Source organism: Sylvia atricapilla, chromosome Z (genome assembly GCF_009819655.1).
Source record: "Sylvia atricapilla isolate bSylAtr1 chromosome Z, bSylAtr1.pri, whole genome shotgun sequence".
NCBI lineage: Eukaryota > Metazoa > Chordata > Aves > Passeriformes > Sylviidae > Sylvia > Sylvia atricapilla.
In genome coordinates this window covers 31,456,638-31,472,537 of record NC_089174.1, presented here as the reverse complement: position 1 = coordinate 31,472,537, position 15,900 = coordinate 31,456,638, and the positions used below count along the sequence as shown (strand labels likewise).

Below are 15,900 nucleotides of genomic sequence, written 5' to 3'. Positions count from 1 at the left end.
CTTGGGTAAAAAGTCACTGCTTTGGAAATAGTTTAACAGAGTCAAATTCTGCCTTGCAAATTTATTACTGTTCTTAAAAGAGGCCAAGCATATAGAGACATGGGTAAATAGATACACTTTGGCTGACCTTCCAAAAGGCTTTTGACAATGTCCTTCACCGGTAGGTCTTAAGAATTTAAGAACCCATTGCAAAAGGTCTTTGCAGAAGTAAGCAATCAAAACAAACAAACAAAAAACCTGAAAGCAAAGCTTAGGAGTAATTTTTTAGTTTCTTTAGTTATTTTTTTTATTAAATAACAATTCGTTTCTTGCAATGAGTGGAGATTCCAGATGGATTTCTGATGGGTTTCATTGCAGAACCATGGGAAAAAGAGTGAGCAATAAGATGCAGATGTCAGCCACGACAAATGTAAAAAACTGCAACAGGTGAGTGCATGAACTGCGGAAGGACCCTGCAAAACTGAGTGACAACAATATTAAATGAAATCCAATACAGACAAAAGTAGATTAACTTATGTACAAACCAAATTTCATACTAAAATGAACTGTTCAGAGCTGCCCAGTACCCTACCATTAAAGAGTGGCAATCTCAAAGTTATGGCAGACTAATCCACAGGAATTAAGCTTGATTGAAGTCCTCACAGCAAATTACATGCTAGACATTAGTTATAATGTGAAGAATAAGGCAGAGTACATCGCATTATGAGAATAATGCAAGATTTTGTCACACTGATTATGTGTAGCTCTATTGTCCTATATTCAAAGAGGACATAATAGACCTGAAAAAATTACTAAGCAGGAAAAGGAGAAAGATACGGTACAACAGAAGTTGTATGAGGAATAGCAAGGTAAACTAAGATCCTACAGCCTAGATACAACATAATTTAGGGGAAATATTCAAAGTCTACAAAGTCATGTATAGCATAAGAGTGGACAAAAAATTCATCTTTCACCATCTTTCACTAGCCATCTACCAAAGCTATTAACAAGCAAAAGAGAGGTGTAGTAGCACACAGTGTAGTAGCAAACTTCAAAAATCCTTGCCACAGAATATTGTGGATGATAAAAGCTTAGTTTTATTTCAAACACTGAACAAGAACTGGACAAAGCAGATTCTCAAACACTGAGAAATCCTAAGAATGTAGAAACTGTATCCAGCTCAGGCAGGCTCCTTAGCCAAGAACAGCTGAAGGGAGTGTTAGGGAGAAGCATTGGATGCTTGTTTTGCTCTTCCTTGCCCAGGACAGTAACTTAAAACCACCGCCTGTGCCTATGATAGTGGTGTCCAGACAGATCTTCTGTCAGACTCAGAACAGCCTTCCATCCTTTTTGGGTCTATTTGAATAAGGGCTGGAAATGTTATAAGATCTACTTCTCTATGTCTTGCATGTCATACTGCTGGCTTTAAAGGTGGAACACAGCATGTGTTTTCTTTCCTGTTTCTTTTAAAGACATCAGGTTACTGTGTAAATATGTTCCACAAAGAAAGGCTCCATAAAAGAAAAGAAAATATTCTCTAGGTTTATCCAGAGGGGAAACTACTGACAGTCAACACAGAGAATGGAAATTTTCAGTTCCTTTAAAGTTGCAAAGTACAGCTTAAAGACTAACCAGCAAATTCGATGGAAGAATGTAAAAGTAGGCATAGAAGATGCTAAACAGCCAGAACCAGTGAATAAAAAGATAGTGAAGAACCTAGTAGGTTTTGTGGCAAAGTTATGTAACAAGAAAAAACTGCACATGCTCTCAGAGAAGTTCCAGGCAAAGTTTACAATATGACCATCAGAGACATCCTTAGATAATATTCAAGGACCATTAAACAACTTCTCTTAAGGGGTGAAGGCCTGTAAATCGGTTCTAGGAAAAGTGAAGTTTATGTATTAGCTAGAAAGTACACTGTAATGAATATGTATGATCATGATGGAATAAATACCTTGTTGTGAAGTTTCACAACACACGCTGGATTAGAGGAAAAATCCTCTGAAGGTGTCCAGCACTGTAATACAGAATGCCTTCATTCCAATACTTCAAACTGTGTTAGAAAGTTTATTTTCAAGCTGATTTCAGTATCACTACATGCTACCACTGATTAAATTGTATATTTCTAAAACATTATCCAGTTCTAGGCTTAACTTTCAGACACACAGCACTATTCTGTAACACTTCACTGCCTTCTAAGCACTCTTACACAAAACTCATTGGTTTTGCTCTAGTTTGTATAAAATATATAGCACAGGTTTTAACTGTGACTTGCAGCATTCAATCTGGCTCCAGAACATAAACCTAGGTGATGCCTGTTCCCTGCTGGCACAGAAACATCTTAAAAAGAAAAAATCAAAGAGGAAAAAAAAATGTAACTTCAGCAAAGATGGACCCTTGCTTATGGCTATCCCTTATTAAAAAGTATGCCATCCCACTTGGGATCAGGTTTTTTTCTATTTGGAAGAATCTGCGCATACAATTTTTTCTTTCCTAATTTGTTTAGAACTGTATATTCCATCTTGCCTGATTAACATGCTTTTAACAATCTTACCTCCACTGTGCAACATCTTGTAATCCACAAGAATGTCCATAACAAGCTGTTCTGGCAAGATTTCATTCTGTAGTTCTCATACTCTGTTGGACTTGCCAATGTTTCATTCCAAACAGTTTTTCATTCTGCAAATATCAATCGAATTTGGCCCAGTATGTGGCCAAATAAACACTTACTGTCTTAAGGTATGGCAAGCAGGATTCTGTTTGATCGTATTTCCTGTATTTGGCAGGTGACGAAGAGAACCACATCATATGGTTGATGAGTATTTCCCCACTTGCTGATTTTCCAATTGATTGTTTGGAGGAGAATAGAAAGTTATACTGATCAACCACAGAATAAAGCAGTAAAACATGCAAATATGGCACTGGAAATGTCTTGCCTGACAATGTGCATTATTTATGGCACTGTACAAAGGAGTGGGGAGGCTGTATACAAGCAAGACATCATTTCTGGTCAAGGTAAACAGATGTCAATGAAAACACAGCAACTATGATGACTGTAGGAGCGGGAAGTCTATATTCTAAAAGGAAACCAGAAGCTACAGAAGCAAAATAAAGGCTGGTCCTGAAAATGTCCTGGGGAGACATATGAGCCATTTAAGTACAAAAGCAGATATATAACACTGACTGTGACTAAACTTAGTCTGCAAGTTGGGAAAAAAAATCACTTTTAGAACTGGTTCATTTCAGACAAGTTTAAAACTAGGGTCAAAAATCCACTTATGAAGATCTTAAGGTACATGTCACTCATGATTCTGTCCAATCCAATATTCTTCATATTTTTTATATTTATTATGTCACTTACATTTATTTTGAGCAGATATTTGCAAATCTAAAAAATTATCTATCTTCAAGTACTAATTGACTAATAGTACCAAATTCCTGAACCAGGGCACAGAATTAAACTATGGAACAGTAGGTCAAGACTTCATAAGCAAGACTGTGATTTATCTATTTATTACAGCAGGGCAGCAAACAATTACCTGCCAGTGTTCCTCCAGAAATATCTTTAGTCAGTATTTCAACTAGTGACCTGAATACTGTCATAGAAAAGACACCTACTAAACATAAGATACATAAAAACTCAGAGATTATATGCTAGTATGTTGAGGGGCAGGAACAGAATTCAAAATAAACTGGCACTGGAACACACGGTCTGGAAAAGCAGGACAACATGCACCAAAGGCATAAGCAAAGTACCACACCTAATAAATAGCAACATACTGAATAAATTCAGACTGGAGAACAATGAGCTAGGAATTTGGCAGAATCAATCTTTGAACCATAGCAGATCACAGGATGAACTCTGTCAAGAATGTCATATGGCTACAGGATAGATAAATGCCATAATGGGTTACATAAATAGCAGTGCTTTCCTGAGGACAGCTGAGGGAATCCTTATGCTGTACTCAGCTGTAATGCTCTGGCAGATTCTTGCTCAAGATGAGGATCCCTTAGAAAGACCAGAGTAAAACAGTAAGACTGGTCAGTGAAAGCCTCACTTACGTAAAACAAATTAAAGGACTGAACGTGGGTGGAAAACATAAAAGTCTGGAAGAGGGAAATGCTACAACTTTTCTGATGTTGCTACTCTTTACATTCATTGACAAACAAGAAACACAAGCTTTGAATTGCAGAAAGATTAACACATTTTCAACTTCACCCAGGCAAAGAGTGTAAGAAACCATTAAACCATTAGCTCCATTGACACAGCGGAACTTACTTTCTGAAGACCTTTGAAAACTGGTTATATATCTGGAAATATGTGGGCATAGCTGGTTTTCCTTAAAGGCACTGCAAAACTGATCTGTAGTGATTTCCCTCTTGCCCTTCACTTCTACAGCATTACACATTGTCAGTGTTGTGGTTTTGAAAACAAACCAGGTAAGAGGCTCTAAGTCAGAAATAAAATTTAATGAGAAGAAAAGGAAAATAAAATAGAATAAAATAGAATAAAATAAACACAAAAAGAAAAACCACTGACAGAGTCAGAATACAACCTGATCAGGGTGATGGAAACAGTCCAGACAAGGTGGTCTTCCTGAAACAGAAATCTTGTAGAAAGGTCTGGTAGCTCCAGTCCTCTGGGAATCCAGTGGGTGAGGGCTGCTTCTACTGTCCCAAATCCCAGCTTATATTCAGGTGAGAATGCTTGGCTCTTCCCCATGGGCGGAGCATCTCACAATGGGATGATGAGTCATGGGAGAGAGCCTTAATGGCCCATTAAAGAGAGAGAGAACTCCAGAGGGAGTTATCTCTGAGTCATGCAAAAGGCATTGATGGGCCATTAACTGAAGATGGTGATAGAATACATCCTAAACTACAACCCCGGACAGTCAGTCAGAGGTTGTCATACCAGACATGACTGCTGTCATATCAGAGGTAAGATGCACTATGGATTTACACTAATATGTTTTACAGATTTCTTCCAGCTCTTCCACGTAACTTAGTCTGGTCCACTTCTGCAATTTGTTTGAGAGAAGCAGTTTGCACAAACACTGCCATTTGTAAATTTGGCTTGCAACTAATAGTTATTCTTAAAAATATAATTTAGTTTGTGCTTGCCTAAGGGCTTTAAATTAAAAAAAATAATCACAAAATTCATAGTTTGACCATTAAACTGTTAAACAAGATTATCATCTTCCCTCATTTTGTAAAAGCATACAAATGTTACTAGATCACCTGTATAATCAGAAGCCATTGCATCTCTTCATTCAGCTAATGAAAAGCTCACATTTTCTAGTACTAAGTACTACACATTTACTATCTGTTCTCCCTCCCTCCCATTTTTAACTGCAGAAATGAGAAAACTACTAGTAAATATGAAAAAATAGCCAAGGTGTACCCTTTGTAGTCTCTAATATGTTCAGCTGTACTGGTTCTGTGGCTTTACGAGCATTTGCAAAAATTTTGTTTCAGAACTTACATTTTCCAAGTATTTGTCTACTGGTGGTTATTCTCTACCACCCCTAAATACACTTTTTCATGGGTAAGAGAAAATTCAGTTTTCCTTGGTATATTTGTGTAACCCCACTTTATGTATCTGGATATGCATACAACTTAGAGTACACCTAGCTTTAGTTCTTTTAATACCATTGTCCTGATACTTGTATCCTTAGTACTCAGGACCTCATTAAATTTATTACAGGTATTAAATTTTAATAAGGTATACTCTGTTTCAATGCTGTGAGCACATAGGCTCTTCAGAGGCATGTTTCTTCTATTATCCATCTATATTATGGGGTGCTTGAATTTCTTTGCACAAAGGCATCTTGCTTTTTTTGAGATATCCTTGCAAAGTGGTGGAGATTTTCCTAGCAAACTCCTTCCTTTGCTGAAGACAATAACCTTAGTTTAGGCCTTTTTCTCAAAACAAAGTTCCTTTTTTCCTTAACTGTTTCCTTGTCTTGCAATTTGAACTACTGAGTTTGCAAAATTTACTTCTGCCTTCCATCAGGAATAGATTTGGAAAATGAAAAACAGCCATTCCTCCCATTCTTTCTATCAATTGACCTTGCTACACAACATCTTCTCTGTGACATCAGTGGAATATCAGGTTTGAAATGAACTGTTGAAACAACCAGGTTTGAAATATTATTTACTAAATCTTTGTGTGATCTGCTGGCTTTAAACCAACACTCCCAATTAAAACAAACCTACCACAAAATACTTACTGGCAAGTGATTTCAGCATTTATATTATTTAGGAAACCAAATCTGTTTACCTTACTGTGATTCCTGAGGCACAGCTCAAACTCAGCACACTTAGGTGCCTTTTGGCTAATAGTGTCTATTCCTTGCAGGAAGAAAATTGTAGGGATAGAGTGGTCTGCCACTTGCAAAGGTCAGGGAATAGGCTACTCAATTCTGAAAGAGTTACAAAAACTAAAATTCCTGGAAAAATACTATTAGGAGAAGAAAGATGTGATGTGGGAAAATGCTAACCCATCCTCAGCTCCTGCCTCGAATTAAGAAAGAAAAAAGGAAGAGCAGGATCTGAAGTCTACTATTGCAGTGTTTCTCTCTGTTGTTGCAACCACAGATATCTTTATCTCTTTCATCACCTTTGGGCTATGAACTGTTTCTTTCTCCTGTGCTCCTGAACCTTTAAGAAAAATCCACTGCCTGAACAAGAAACTCCTGGCACCTGATGACAGCAAATAGCCACAATATTTAAGACAACTGTACAAAATGCTATGCAGATGATATGCTTAACCCTTGACAGCTGCCAACAGTGAAGGAAATGTTCCTGAATGTCACAGATGGATATGTTGCTCTAAGGCAAGGCCTGCTTTGTGTAGTCACTGCAAAACAGAAAACAAGCCAGCAAAGAGGTGCTGGGGAATGCACTATACCCCAAATTGTTCCATCCAGCACGGAATTGGCTGCTTTATGTTACGTTATCTTATCATAGTCCCAAGAGGGCTTGCAAGTCCAGACCACTGTCTTAGAAGACCCATGCAAAAAGAAAAATGCAACCTTTTTCTTGCTAGAGAAACTACTAATTGCACTTCAAGTGTAAGTCAGCAAAGCCTTCAGTGGAAAAGGGGGAAAGAAGTCCAGTCTATGCATTTAAGTCCTGTTATTACATGTTTGTGTAAAGTCCAGTGAAACACAGAAAACATGCCTCTCATCAGTAATACAGGAAATACAAGATAAACAAGAAGTATGTCAGAGCAAATTGGAGGAAACAGGAAACAGAACATGAAGCCTGGAAAAACGTAGGGTTAAAGAGGATTCTTTCTCTGTTGTGCTGTGTTCCCTAAAACTTAATGGAAAATTCTTCCTTTCAATGAACAGAGAAGCTAAAGCTTGGAGTTTTCATAATAAGACACAAAGACCACAGAAGTCTGAGAGCAACAAAAGTTTACCAGAAGCTGTCACAGAAAGAGTTCTCAATTGCTCACCAGCAGGTCATCCCAAGGCCTCTTTTAACAGAGCCTTCTGCCATCTATTTCTGATTGACTTGTCCAGTCATTTAGCAAGCCTTTGCAGATTTGCCATGGCAATGAAAATTACTTAAGAGGTATTTCAAGAATCGACTGGATATTCTCCAAATTACACAAGCATCAAAAACCAGGAAGTTAAATTCCTCCAGTTATGAGGAATGCACTAAATAACAAAAACTGGGAGATGGGATGTTGGCCAGTATTTACAATTCAGACCCTTCCTGGGTCTACTATCTTGTCTCCACTGATGAATTTAATGTACCTTTTAATGCCATTTTTCCACAGACACAAAATTAAGAGAATGGTCAGTGGAAACAAGACCCTTTTCTCCACTGTTCCTTTCAGGTCAAACCATGCAACTTACTGCTGTTGTGGTTTGCAACTACCCAACTTTCATTTTTATACAATTTCAGTACTTCTTATCTTAAGTATATTAAATATGTTATTTGTCTGGAAAATTTGTAAGTTTTGTCTTTGGACCACTTGCAGTGGAATTTTGATTTTGCTTTTTGCATTTTCTTTTTAAAGGTGAGCTCATAAATTTAATGTAACCAAAAATATTATGCCTACTGTATAACTCTACAAGAAAATTCCACTTATTGGTGTTTCTTGTTTTCAGAGCATATTCATCTTAAGAGAATATCTTTCAACATCTCACACAAAATAAATTTTTAATTGCTTGCAACTGTCTCTCAATAAAAACCAGCAGATTATTGCCCCATTCTTATCTTGTTTTTGCATTTCCTGTTTTGTGTCAAATATTTCCTGCTTTTCCACATGTATGAAAAAGGTTTGTTATGGGCAAGTCCACCTCATCTGTCCAAACTGTTCCTGATTCCCCTTTCTCCAAAAGTTAATACCTTACTCGCTTTATCCATCTTCATCTAGACACTCAGTCTTCTCTGTTTTCATCCATATACCGAGTATTTTCCAGTTTTTAAATAATTATAGTCTCTATTTTCTCTCATTCTCATCTGTATAGCTAATCTGTAATTTATCCATTATTGATATCTCATAATTGTATATAGACACTTTCACTGACACATAAGAAACAACAGAGACTTACTAGATTCTTTCCTTAATTGAAGATGGAGTTTAGATATGCAAAGTACAAAAAGGCAGGCTTTGAGCTGACCAGCCTGCCTGACAAAAGAAAAAAACGGGGAAAGGTGCATCCTGCAACTGACTGTTGCTTATTTTGGCACTATAAGGGCCCAGACAGGAACACAAATATTTTGAGCAAAAAACGTGTAAGACTAAAAAGAAAGCAAATGCAAAAAATTTTGGTTCCTAAATGGTAGTTCCAAAGTAGTACTTCAATTTTGGCATGCAATCTTCCTCCCAAATTTTAGTGCCTCCAGCTGGAAGTAGTACTGCCTGCCTGCTTAAGTGCTCCATGAGGGAAGCTGGTACTCAGTTTTTCTAAGTAACTGCATCTTTACACATCATGTTTTTGGCTACTCCAGTGACATTTTCCAGCTTTTCTCATGTAAATTATTTATCTTAATTGACCACACAGCTGTCTTATTCAGGCTTGCAATGAGTGAGAACATTGAGATGTACTTTAAACTTTTGAGTCAATGATGTGGTAAGTGGGAACTCATTTTAAAATACAATAATAATCGGGTCCTACTTTGATTTGGTTGATATGAAAAGACTGAAATGTAAACACAGCTGCGCTTTTGTAAATCTCATGTATAAAAGGAAGCTTTCTGTACCTGTAAATGCTCATTTCTAACCTTTCAATACATGTAGAATAAACTACTGTCTAGAAAGCATGTGCTTGGATGTTTGCACCCAAGCATGCAACAGGACTGTTTATTTTTTAGGCACTCACCTTGCAAACAGTACATATGCAACTCGTATTTTAAGAACAACTGCGAGGAAAGCCTAGAACACTGAGCATAAACTCCTTAAGAAAAGTGGTATTAGGACATTTTAAAGAGAACTGTGTCTAACTATAGAAGGGGGGCATTTTTCAGTGCGATGGGATCCAGTGAGAACCAGGTGTTTCACTCACTTGCAGTTTCTGACCCTGACTGGATCCAAGAATTTTCTGACGTGGTGATGTGTGGATCTAGCAATGTCCAGGTGTGGTCCCGGCCCCACCAGTGCGCTCTCCTTCCCCACAGAACGCCGCAGGCAGCCGCACGCCTGGCGGGACACCCTGCCACCTCCTCCTTCCGCACGCCCCGCCAGCACGGGGGTCGGGACGCCCTCCGCGGCCGTGGTTGCCACGTCCTGGCTGCCGGGGAGACCGGCGCTCATTGCAGGAGGAGCTCGTCTTGTACCGGCGCTTCTCAACTCGGAAAAGGGATACAGGAGTCTGCCTGCCGCGGCGCGCGAAGTTCAGCCGCCGCGAAGGCAGGGAGGCGGCGCGCAGAGCCGCGGCGGGACGCCCCCCCGCGATGCCCTCCCCCTCCCGCGGGCGGCTCCCTGGCCCGCGCCCCGTTTCACACCTGGCTCCGAAGGGGAAGGCCACGGCCCCAAGCTCTGGGGCGTACCTGTCCCCGCGCATCACCTCCCGCGGCCCGCGGCGGGAGGCCGGGGCGGCTCCGCTGACCGCCCCGCGGCGGCGGGGCCTGCGGCGGGGCCGTGGTCGGGCCGCGGCCGCGGGGCGGTCCGTCCCTTGCCCCTCGTCCGTGCGCCGGCGGCGGACCCTGCCCGCCCGTCGGCCGGCCGCAGCGCCGGTGCCCGCAAGGAAGTAAGTAGTTGTTAGTAGCGTTACCTGTCCTATATTGACGTATCCGTATTTGCTCGCTATCCTGTTGGCCTCCGGGAGCCCCCCGGTTATCCGCACAGCCCAGTGGTTGGTGTAGAGGCGCGTCCTGCAGGCAGGCAGCAGGAACCCCAGCACCAGGGTGAGCCGGCAGAGAAGGTCCCCGCCGCCTCCGCCTCCCCAGCAACAGCAGCGCTTCCAGCCCATCTTCTCCTCCGCACGCAACCCCCACAAAACTTCTCCTTCCTTCTTCCGAGGCCCTTGTCCTCCCCTCCGGGCCGCTCCGGCGGTACGTCCTCCGAAGTTAGCCCGAGGAAGAAACTAGGAAGAGCTTGGAGTACTGCATTGAACCGCCCGGGGGTTAAATGATGAGGGGCTGGGAATAGTGGTTCTGATCAGTGATTGCTGCTGTGCCCTCTTCCCGCTGCTCTCCAGGGATTAAGTAACTTGCTTGTGTGAGCTTCTCTCACTGTTCCTGAGCGCCAGCTTCTCCCTCTATCCCTAGCTACATGGGAAGTCGTCTCTCCGCGGGGAGGAGGGGTCCTTCTCCCTCTCTCTACGTTTCCCTCCTCTATGACTTCCTTCCCCCTGCTAGCGGTCTTCTGCCTCCTCTCCCGCGTCTGGCTTTTCTTCGCCTCCACTCGCTCCCTCTCTCCAGAATCCCGGAGCAGTGCGGCTGCGGCGGCAGGCGATGTGTGAGTGTTGGCAGCTCAGAGCCTCAGCGCACTCCGACTCGGCCACCTCCCTCTCCCCTCCCTCCTCCTTCCCCTCCGCCTCCTCTCCCCGCCCTCGCTCCCGCAGCGCCGAAGGCCGGGGGAAATGGCAGCCGAGTCGGCGCCGAGTTGCCTCGTTCTCTGCGCTCCTGTGCCCCGGGCTACTGCTGGTCTCGTCAGCCACCTCCCCAGAGCGCTGTCCCTGCCCTCCCGCCGGGCCCGGAGGCCGCCGCCCTGCCGGCGGGGCCGCAGCAGGCGCGGCGAGGTGCGAGGCCTGCGGCGAGGCCTCCTGTTCGGCTCCGGCGGCGGCCGCCCAGCCCTGCGCCCGCGGGGCGCCCCGGGCCAGGAGCGGCCGTGGGAGAGCCCCAGCGGCTCCAGGAGGTCGGATCTGCTGTGGCCTGCTGTCCCCGGGAGGAACTGCTGTGCTGCCAGGCAGGACAGGAGCAGCCTCACAGCTGCCTCTCCGACAGCCACCGTGTGCCCGTTTGCTGGCCGCACTTCACTTACATTGCAAGTCGTCATTTAGCGTAGCTCGTCTGTCCATGGTTCCCACCTTCAAACAGAAAAGTGGGTGGCTGCCGCTTTGACAGAGGAGCGGTGGTCCAGACCCAGTCAGAGAGGACGCGGCTCCTGCATCCATGTCTCCATGCGCGTTGCCACAGCTCTGTGACCTGCTTCCATACGCAGAGCGCCTCTGGGCCTAGAGAAGATGCGGCTGGTCATCGGCAGCTGCCTCGGGCGCTGCCAGGTCGGTGGCTGGGGTGGGAGAAAACTCATGTCCACTCCAGCCCAAGCTTGTTGTTTAACGGTCCAAGCCACCATAATAGCTTTGGACTACCTGTAGGTCTACTTCATTTTGCTTGAAAGTTAAAATAATCGGTCCAACAGACCTACTGTGAGGATATGTTCCAGGTTTTGAAGGAATTTGGATGTGAGAAGTACCATTGCAATGCACTAATGTAAATCTCTGAATTTTTTCTCAGAGAAAAAGGTGTCAGCAAAGGTGACTGACTTTGTAGGCAAAAGTCAGGCACCTGTCACTCTCTTTTTCACTGAAGTATGAAAAATTAAATACAGAAGGTCATTGAATAACATGGAGTTCCTATTTTTCTCTACCAAAACCTATGTCCCTATCTATAAAATGGCTGTTTTCCTAGAAAAGTAAAAATAGTAAAACATAGAAAGCCAAAGCCATGTTTTCCACTTCAGGTGATTCTCTAATTTAGGTTCATTAATTTTTCTTTTGCATGTAGGTATTATATTGGGTCCCACATCTTTTGAATGTTTTTAAAGACTAGAAAGTAGGAAAATGTATGCTTTACTTCCCTGTTTGTTTGATATCTCTGAGAATTTATTTGCCAGTAATTGCCTCTTCCCTGTTAGTATTTTTTTCTTTAGTTTGCATGATAATTTCCCCAGTATATTCCAATGTACTTTTCAGTTCTGTTTGTAGATTTAAGACCTCATGGCTTGCCTTTCGTAGGATTTCACAGATGGTGCCTTACTGCTGAGCAAATTATTCTTCTATTAAAACTGCAGTCGACACTCTCATTGGATTCAGCAGGCCTTTGTATGGATTGTAGCTGTTAGGACCAGGCAATTACACCTTGTTGCTAATATTCTTAAATACACATTCCTTGAATATGACATTAAATATCTTGCGGCAATTAGCCCTCCTTATTCATTGGTTCAATGATTATTACACAAGTCAGCACTCATCCTATATCTGGAGGGCTTAAAGTATGCTTAATCGTGAATATCCACCTTACAGAAGCAGGTAGCAATCAATGGGTCGCATAACCTAAACCTTATGCAACCCCAGTTTGTTTTTCAGAAGAGGGTAAATTAAAAATCTCTTTTCTGGTCTTTCCTCAGATAATTTTACTATTGTTTTGCCTGTTGTGTTTTTTGCTATAGATGATGGACAAAAGGTGCACACTTCAAAGAAAAAGCCATACTGTCATGTACTTGCTTCCAACTTCTCTCACTTGACAGTGTTTTATACACAGGCACCAAAGCCACTAGGAATCAGTTGATTTGCTAAATATATCATTGTCCCCAAATATCTTTTCGTAAAGCTGCATCATATTGCATTGCCTAACAAAAATGTTGTGAGAATTGTACTATACATAAAAATAACGTCTGAAAAAGGAGGGGTGTGGTCCCCAGAAGCATTTTTTTGTGTTAATGTAGTCCTCTTTGCTGAGACCACAGTGTTAGATGGCAATTAATTATAGTAGAGCATTTGGACATCCATTGTGTTGTGAAGCAGTTGAATGTGTTTCAATATAAACTCCAGACTACAAAGTTTCGCTGAGTACCTCATCACAGTAAAATCCTTAGGGGGACTTCACAGCCCACACCCGATCAAAACAACAATCACAACCAACCCAATCACAACCCTGAAAAAAAAACAAAACCAAAAACAAACCCCAAAAAACCCAGAAACCAGTGACAACTCCTGCCATGCCGTATTCTGTTTTTTCTGACACACGCAGGCAGTAGGTATACCAGATACCAGGGGAGTGGAGAGACCACTGAGAGGATTGGCAGCAGCATGGGAGTTTTATTCGGCATACTTAATGTATGTGGACTGTATGTAGCTGATAGCTGTTCTTGCTTCTGGACTCTATGGGAAACCCGATATCTTGTCTGTCTGTGCAAACCGCATAGAAGGATTTATCTCCTCTTGGCAAGGGCACTAATTTCATCTATTTCACCTCTATTGTCACACTGGTGCCCCTTGTTTCTGGACACACACACCCGTCCACCCCCTTCCTACCTCTCCTATGACAAAAGTTGGTATCTCTCTGACCACTCAATTTCATGTGTCTCTCTCTTGTCCTTTACTTATTGATACTAATCCCTGAATCCCTCCTCTATCGTTAATCCTAAATGATAGTGATCCAGAATCTGACCTCAGTGGCTGTTCTCACTTCCCTCCTATTTGATCTAATTGCTTCTTGTTTGCTGCTTTGCCTATCTAGTCCTGAAATTATTCTTTCCTTTCTAGCTCTTTCTCAGCCTGAAAATCCCTCTGGCTCACTAGCTCTAGCAGCCTTTTTACTGTGCTGTGCTTCATGTCAGCTTTCTAGCATTCCTGTAAGTTTCGCAGATCAGTGCTCCAGAGATGTGTTAGGCACCCCAGGGTCATAATTAAGGAGGAAACCACATAGGATATATAAATTCAAAGAAAGTGGCAGCATCTTCCAGGAAGAAGTCCTGCAAACAGATGTGCTGGCCTCTGAAGACATTCCAGAACAGACTGTTTTAAGAATAAACTGGGAATATATGTTCATCAGTCTTTGGAGAGGGAGAGTCTGGGCCAATAACAGATGAAAGAAAGGAAACCTTCAAAGACTGGAGGTTGTGTCAGGGAGTTGTTTAGAGGTTGCCTTAGGAAGATGGATAGTTTTGGAATCCAAAGGAGTATTTAGATTTCCTTGGTTTCAAGCATAACTGTTTTTACTGTTTTTTATAAACAGTGCAGCTAGGTCACTTGACACCAGCCACCATACGATCCGATTTGCTGGTACGCAGTTCTTTCATCTGCAGTTTTCCATGCTTCAGGCTTGCCTCTGATTTTATGTATTTTAACTTCAAATGCTTTTGAATAGAATTAAGTTTTGGGGGTTTTTATTTGGTTTTAATACAACACTGTTTTTATGTATGATCAATTATATTAGCAGGGTTTTTTTCCTCACAAATACATTTATCTCTTTATCCTTTGAAGCACGGTACATATTTTGAACACTTCACTGTTCTCATGAAAAGCCACCTGTGTAAGTCCAGATTTTGAGTGAGAGTTTTCACCTGTATATTAGACATTTTTTTTCATTCAGCAGCCAGTACGTTGGGATTGCTGACCCCCCTCACTGGGACACCTCTCACCGTTCCCAGTGTGTAGACTGTAGGACCTGTATACTTAGCACTGTGTGCAGTCCACAGCAAAGCATGCCTTCTTATTACACGTCCCACTTCTTGTTGTTACCATAGGAGTGAGCATGACAATTGACAGCAGACTTTAATGAACTTTTGGGAATGCTGAGGAGGAAAGCTTTTTGTCCTGAATGTAGAGAAGGTAATAGATTGGACAGGTAAAAGTACTCAGCTGAGATAGAGAAGCTGGGGCGGCACAAGGAAATGAACAGAAGGAAGTTGGGATGGGTATTTAGTGTCCATCAGGGTGTGCTCCAGCCTAAGCCTCAATTTTCTCCTGAGATTCATGTAAGAAATCAAAGGGACTGATCCTTTATTTCTTATCTGTTTGTAGTAAAGCACTAGCATTTATGTGAGGATCTAGGAACAGGTGTGTTTCTGTGCTTTTCCTGATCACTGATAATTGGACTGATGCTGCCTTATTCATGTACTATGTGGATTTCCTTTTGGTTTAATGAGTAAGACTGCGCTGTCTGTTTTTCATCCTGTGAACAGAATGTCACTCTTACCTTTACATCTTTGTGTTTATTGTAATTTTTTGAAAGAGTGTCTCCCCCCTCATTATAGTTGTGGCCACACTGGCAGGCATAATTTGAAAAGATACTGAAAAAACCATCTGAAGAGACTTCTTGTACTGATGCCTGTGCCAGCATACTTATTTGCCATCTTCCCATTTGTGCAAATGCAGCTTTGTGGGCTTTAATATAAACTGTCATTGATTTTTTTCCCCAGATATTTTGTTTTTATTTTCTCTCTTCCCCCCCGACCCCCGCCCCGAAATTACTTATCTGAATGAACTGATCAATGTGGAAAAAGATGAGGCATTTTTTTCACTCAAGTTTACTGGAGTTAACATTCCAGCTAACTTTTTTTCCTGTTATAGTATCATAGAAGCCAAATACTACTGTTCTTTTCTTACACCAGTAAGAGATTTCTTACACCAGCTGAGATAAAATTCTTGCTAAAAAGAGTGACCAGTGGCAAGTGAGGATCCAACCTAGTTTCAAAAACATAATTAAGGAATAGTGGCTTAATGTTCTTACCTG

The 15,900-nt window shown here is 42.0% G+C and overlaps 1 protein-coding gene across 2 annotated transcripts in view; it reads right to left on the bottom strand.

Annotated features, from left to right (window-relative positions):
* PCSK5 (proprotein convertase subtilisin/kexin type 5) overlaps positions 1-10,934 on the bottom strand; it is a 230,746-nt gene extending 219,812 nt beyond the window's left edge. For both annotated transcript variants that reach the window (XM_066339931.1, XM_066339930.1), the window contains exon 1: positions 10,212-10,934. In XM_066339931.1, coding sequence (XP_066196028.1) covers positions 10,212-10,409 — 198 coding nt within the window. In that variant the 5' untranslated portion in view covers positions 10,410-10,934. The remainder of the gene's footprint in view (positions 1-10,211) is intronic.
* Between the last annotated feature and the right edge of the window lie 4,966 nt (positions 10,935-15,900).